Source organism: Octodon degus, unplaced genomic scaffold, assembly GCF_000260255.1.
Source record: "Octodon degus isolate 3935 unplaced genomic scaffold, OctDeg1.0 scaffold00080, whole genome shotgun sequence".
NCBI lineage: Eukaryota > Metazoa > Chordata > Mammalia > Rodentia > Octodontidae > Octodon > Octodon degus.
Genome location: NW_004524656.1, coordinates 4,231,149 through 4,237,357, shown reverse-complemented (window position 1 = coordinate 4,237,357; position 6,209 = coordinate 4,231,149). Strand labels below are relative to the sequence as shown.

General features: G+C 43.7%; 1 protein-coding gene across 1 annotated transcript in view; it reads left to right on the top strand.

The window, feature by feature from the left end:
• The window catches only part of Grik4 (glutamate ionotropic receptor kainate type subunit 4), a 362,522-nt gene that overhangs the window by 352,787 nt on the left and 3,526 nt on the right, over positions 1–6,209 (top strand). The window contains exon 19 of the mRNA XM_004636401.2: positions 4,486–4,604. Within this exon, the coding sequence (XP_004636458.1) occupies positions 4,486–4,604 (119 nt within the window). The remainder of the gene's footprint in view (positions 1–4,485; positions 4,605–6,209) is intronic.

The following is a 6,209-nucleotide window of genomic DNA, read 5'->3' as shown; positions in this document are numbered from 1 at the left end:
CCCAGTACAGGAGGTCCATGTTGTGTATTGCCTGTGTCAGTATTCAGTGCCCCTTCAGCCAGTACAGTTCCCCTTCATCTGCCTGAATTCCTCAGCGGTAATTGCCAAACAAAATCTAATTAGGGGATGGACAGAGAGCCCAGTATGGATCCAGAACTGTTGACAGTGCAACCTTCTACATCTGGAATGTCTTTCTCTTTCTGCTTGTTCTTTCAACACATAGAGTTCCTCTTACGAGCCAGGTGCCATGCTTGTGGGTCATAAGACTGAGCGAGGCATGATTCTTCCCTCAAGGAATCCTGATAAATGTAATGTAGTTTTTATATGACCAGAATGATGTATAAAGTGTTATTTATTGTGAAACACAGAGCAGTATAGCTAGCAGGGTCTGGTAAGATCAGAGAAGTCCTTTATAGGAAGTGGACCTGGAGCTGAGCCTTTAAAGACTGAGGTTAGGTAGGTCTGTGTCTGGGATGGGATGGATTCCAGCGTGTGTGCCAACAAGAGTGAAGGTACAGAGCAGGAGCAACATCCTATATGCTGGGAACTGTACATAGTTCTGTGGCACGTGGAGACATGTCACAGCCAGACTTCACATTTCAGCAAGATTCCTCGGGCAGCTGTGTGCAGGGCAGAGTTTAGGAGGAAACAGCTCCAAGCAAGGAAATCATTTCCAAGGCTGCTACAGTGGCTGAAGCAAGACACAGATAGGAGAAGAGGTGGAGAGAAGGGTGAGAAGTTGAAAAGTGTTTAGGAGGTGGAGGCACAGAAAGCCAGTGTATGGAACTGGGGCAAAAGACCAAGTGTAGAAAAATGAGAGGATGCTCCAGATTAAGCAAAGATTGGTAAGACTGGAAGAGCAGAGCAGGCAGTAGCTTTATAAAAAGCCAAGAAAGGAGTGTGATTGACAGTACGAAGTTCTAAGAGAGGTTGTATAAAATCAGACCTGGGAATTTTCCAGTAGATTAGAAACAAAATGGTGAGAGCAGTTTGAGTGGTGCAAGACAAAATTGTCTGGGATGAGGATTGAATAGGAGGAGTAAAAGCAGATTCAGCACTGAATCATTTTCTCCTTTAGATACTGTAGACAGAGCACTTGGGGCCAAAAGCTTTTCAGATGTCCAAATTATGCTTGAGGCCTGAAAAAAAAATGATTGGCTTCCAGATGCAAAAAAAAAAAAGAAAGAAAGAAAACTGCAAAATTAAATTAAGATATGTTTAATTAAATATCCCCAAAATGGAACATTGTTTCAACTTCATTAATTTTTTAAATTTAATATGGGTAAAAATTTCATCACATTTAGAAATAGTTTTTGGTTAGATGTTTCTCATTTTGCAAACATTCCCCGGTATGCAGTGATTGCTGAGAAATCGCAGCCAGTTGTAAATTAACTGTTTCTTGCCACTCAGTGGTATCAGAGGCGAAATTGTAAGAATGCATTTAATGTAAGATGTGCATTTTCTCCTACCTGCTTTTATGTGGGAAGGGGCCTCCAACGGTAAGCATTTTAAGGGCTTTTAGAGTCTCTTAAACTAGCTCTGATGTAGACAGTGCTTACAGAAAATTTGACCATGGCAGAAAAGAGGGGGAAGGGATGTTGATTAGACACAGTTAGAGGGCCCCGAAGGATGCCTCTTGCTGAAGGAGAGAGAAATATGAGTGAGAAAATACCAGTAGGGAGGAAGAGATTGAAGACCCAGGGGGTGACTGGCAGGGACACAGCTGACATATAGGTGGCAGGATGAGATCCAGGAGAAGGAGCACCCCCTTTCAGAAGCAAGAGGAAAGGAGACCCTTCCCAGAGGGCTGCTCATTTTTCTTATTCTCCTCCTGAAATGATAGAGGAGCCCCGGAGTATCCCAAGTCACCTGGGAACGCTCTTTACCTGAGCAGGAAACCATCCTTAGTGTCATTCTAGTCACTTCCTCTTCACAGGCCTGGCTAGAGAAATGAGTTTGTCCACAGTGTCCTGAACAAATCCTGTTATGGTTTGTGTCTGGTTGTCCCCCAAAAGTCTCATGCAATCATAGGGTGGAATTCTAGACTCTGTTATTAACTCATGATCCACCGGGATTATGGGTGTGAGTAGTACTCCCAGCCTGGAGAGTCTGAATGCAACTAAAGAGAGACAGACTTGCTCTCTGCAGCCACTGTTGCTGCTGCTTCTCCATTTTGCTCTTGCTCTTTGCCACTGCCATGAAAGGTTGCTGTCTGCTATGTGCCAGTCTGCCTTGGAGCCAGCTGAGTATGAATTGAAATCTCTAGTAACTATGAGCTAAATAAACTTTTCCTTCATTTTGGGTGTCGGGTATTTGTCCCAGCAATGAGAAAAGAGTCACTGAGACACATCCTAATATCCCAGTTCTTGCCATCCCCCAAGCATTGGGCTGGAGCACCTGCCTACAAACCCAGCCAGACATGTTGAAATGTGTTTTCCTTCTTTGGAGTCCCTTTTCATCCCCCATCCAAGGGGATCCTAATGCTACCACAGTCAGACGTTGTGCAAGGTGGCTGTAGGTATGAGGAGCAAGTGTTCAAATGAAGCAAAGTGCCTCCCTCCTGGAGCAACTCCCTATCATTAATGATCCCCTGATTTGATTATTCAAAGTAGAGGTTCTTACATTTACTCAGAAACACAAGAGTTGACCATAATCGATAGTTCATTTGATGCATCCACCATATGAGTCCTCAAAACCATCCCAAGCAGATTCTCAGTGTGGGCAGGGATTGCTACTGTACTCTGTTAATTTAAAAACAAAAACAACAGACACCCACTTGGGGCTTTCTGGGAAGAAGCTCAGTGCATTGTGAAAAAGCCAGCCTGGGCTATTTTTCCAGCTTGCCACGGTGCACGAGGCAGCATCTAACCTCAGTTCCCACTTGTGCCTCATTTCATAGTGTTCTCTGAAACTTGCTGTCCCTGACAACAGCACAGCAGCCCTGTATTCACAATGGTTGCATGAGCACTCCAGTGTGCAGCATTCCTGAAGACCAGTGAAATGTTATGTCCTTCTAGGCATTTTCCTGGGTAAAGGATGTTTTGTGATTTATGATCGTGGCCCCTGCTGAATGAAGGTTTTACGTGTTTATGACACTCCTCCAAATGGTTGGGCTTTTCAAATGCCAAAGAAAGCATTTAGTTATGTAGCTAAGCTCACTGTTGGACATTGTGCAAATGACATAGCCATATCATTCTACAAATAGGTATTGAGTGTATTCTCTACTTCAGGTATCCTATGAGGCAGTGAGGATACAACCAGACTTTAAGGTGATTAAAACTTGTAAGGAGCTTCCAAAGACACCAATTTACAAACTAATTGTAGGCCTGCCTGACTAAACAAAAAATTACCTGGGAAACTTGTTTTAAATACAGTTTCCTGAGCCCCTGTTGTGGTTTGTGTGTAGTTGTCTCCCCAACTATGTCTCCCTCATGCAATCATTGGGATGACTTCTAGAGTTTGCAGTTAAGTCATGATGAAATGTAGGGTTTATGGGTGTGAATGCTACTGAATGCTACCCTGGGGTGGGTAATCCACATACAAATGTAAGGAAGGGAGAGAGGTTTGCTAGCTGCCACAGCTGCTATTCCCCCCTTTGTTCTTTGCTGTTTTCCACTGCTGTGAACCGCTGCCCCTTGCCATGTGCCACTCTGCCTTGGAGAAACCAAGTATGGACTGAAACCTCCACTAACTGTGAGCTAAATAAACCTTTCCTTCCTGACTGTGCATGTTAAATATTTTGTCCCAGCAACGAGAGAAAAGTAACAGAGACACTGACACACTAGGTCTTGGGTAAGGACTGGGAATCTGTGTTTAACAAGTGTCCCAGCAAGTTCTGATGGCAGCCAGGTTTGAGAACCAGTAGTCTTGGGAATAAAAAGCATTACTTTCCAAGTAAGGATTGTAGTAACTTGTTGAGTATCCACATTCACAATGCTTGGGAAACGTTTCAAATTTCAGAGCTCTTCAGATTTTGTAATATTTGCAGGTGGAGCATTACTAAGCTAAAAATTGGAAATGCAAAATACTCCAAAATCACACCAGGGCTTAAAGGTTCAGATTTTAGCTTAGGGCTTCTCGAGTTGTAACATGTTGACACTGGTAAGCATAACTTCTTTCTATCCAGAACGGTTGTGTTATATCACCCAAACACAGTAGTAGGAAGACTGACATGTCTTTATGAGCCTGCTAGAATTTACAGGTATTTGGGTTTCTTATTGCTGTAAGCTAAATCAAATCTAGCTTCGCCCTGCCCTTTTCTCAGAATGATCTTCACCTCCTGGCCACTGCCACTCTTCTGTAGCTTCTGTAGTCTCCTCCACTGACAGGTAAAGCCCTGTCCCCCATTTTGTTCACTCTTTCAGGAACGTGTTTCCAAGCCATCTCCCAGACCCACATTCTAGCTGTTTAAATGATACCGACATTGGTGGCAGAATTACACTACCACTTTCACACTAATTTTCATTCGTTATCACTTTCTTACAGGTCTGGGAATGGAGAATATTGGTGGAATCTTTGTGGTTCTTATTTGTGGCTTAATTGTGGCCATTTTTATGGCAATGTTGGAGTTTTTATGGACTCTCAGACACTCAGAAGCAACTGAGGTGAGCTTCCAAAAGGGTGTGGTCTACAGGGCTGCCAGAGGGTAAAGGTCACAGGTTTGCATTGGTATTTTGGACGGGACCTGTGAAAGATCCAGAGCTGTGTACAGGAGAGTGTAGTGGGAAGAGCCGAGCCCTAGGGTGGGGATCTGGGTTAATACCTTATCACCTACTGATTACACTATTATTAGTTAGCCTATTGATTATTATTAGTGCCCATAGAAAGGATGCTAATCTCATCTCTCAGAGCTCCTGTTTCTTCTTGAAAACAGCATAACAAACAAGTGTATGGAAAATGTGTTGTGGATAAGGTCTTCTGGAATAATAATGTAAGATGTAGCTTAGTAAACAGTGTGTGTGTGTGTGTGTGTGTGTGTGTGTGTGTGTGTACGTACATAGAAGTACCAGGTTAGTGATGGAAGATACAAACTCAGTCTTTCCATTTTGAGCTTTTCTGGCCTTGTCCCTGGGATATAACTCAATGGCACAAGCACCTGCCTAGCAAGCACAAGGTCCCGAGTTCAGTTCCCAGTACAACAAACCAAAAATATATTGAATGTTTCTGGCATATAGATTAAGACCCTCAGATAGCCCAATTTATAGAAACCTAAGAATTAGATCTTCCTTCTCTAGGATTCTGAGTAAATTTTATTCCCCACTTTGGCTTAGAGGTTAATATAAACTTCACATTGGAGGAAGAGTTGAAAGGACAAAAGATGCCTCTAATTTTTAATGCTCTTCTCTTCCATCCCAGCAAAAGTACTAATCCTTGCATGTTAGTGCATGATGAGATTTTCTGTAAAGTACATTAGCCCCTGCTGTAAGCTCCCAATTCCGGATCTTCCTGAACCCCTCCCCCTAACTGCTCGTGGAGAAGCTTCTCCAGCCTGTATGGCTCATCCCTTAGAAGCTGGGGAGTCCTACCTCACATGGGACCTCAGCACAGCTCTGCCTGCCTGTCCTTCCCTCCTTCTGTGCTGAACCTCTGTCCCACCCCCATGATCATCATGTTCTCTGGTCCTGCGGGCATAGAGGTTGCTCTGATATCCAGCCTCCTGAAGAACATCAGGAGTGAAGAGCCTCCAGTGAAAATCACTGTGTACAAGTGTGTGCATTGCTGGGCGCTCACTCCACACCTGCAGCAGATGTCCTGTTCTTCTGTCTTTACTTTGATCTTGCCATTCCTTAGCTACGAGATGTGATTGAAATAAAATTCCTCAGCAGAAGACACGCTGCTGCTGATCCCCCTCAAAAGACTTTCCCTCACTCCGAACATGCTTGTCTGATCATCCTTGCCACTTGTGGAAGCGATTCTGGGAGTCCTTTTGCATAACATATATTCACTTGCACAGTTATTGCTGTCTTGTTGTCCTGAATTGATTCATAATGTTTCCTCTTCATGGAAAGCCAGAAGCTGCATGCTACCTGATCAGGAGAGTAAGGTGCATCATGACATGCTGCAATGGTTAAGTTTTGCTGCTCCTTACGATGGCATTCAGCAGCAACACCAATGCTATTTTTTTTAATCCTGTCTCTTAAAGACGCTCATGAAAGAGGACTTCCAGAACTGCTGTAGAAAGTGGCAAGCATGAGTATGTTTTCCATAAG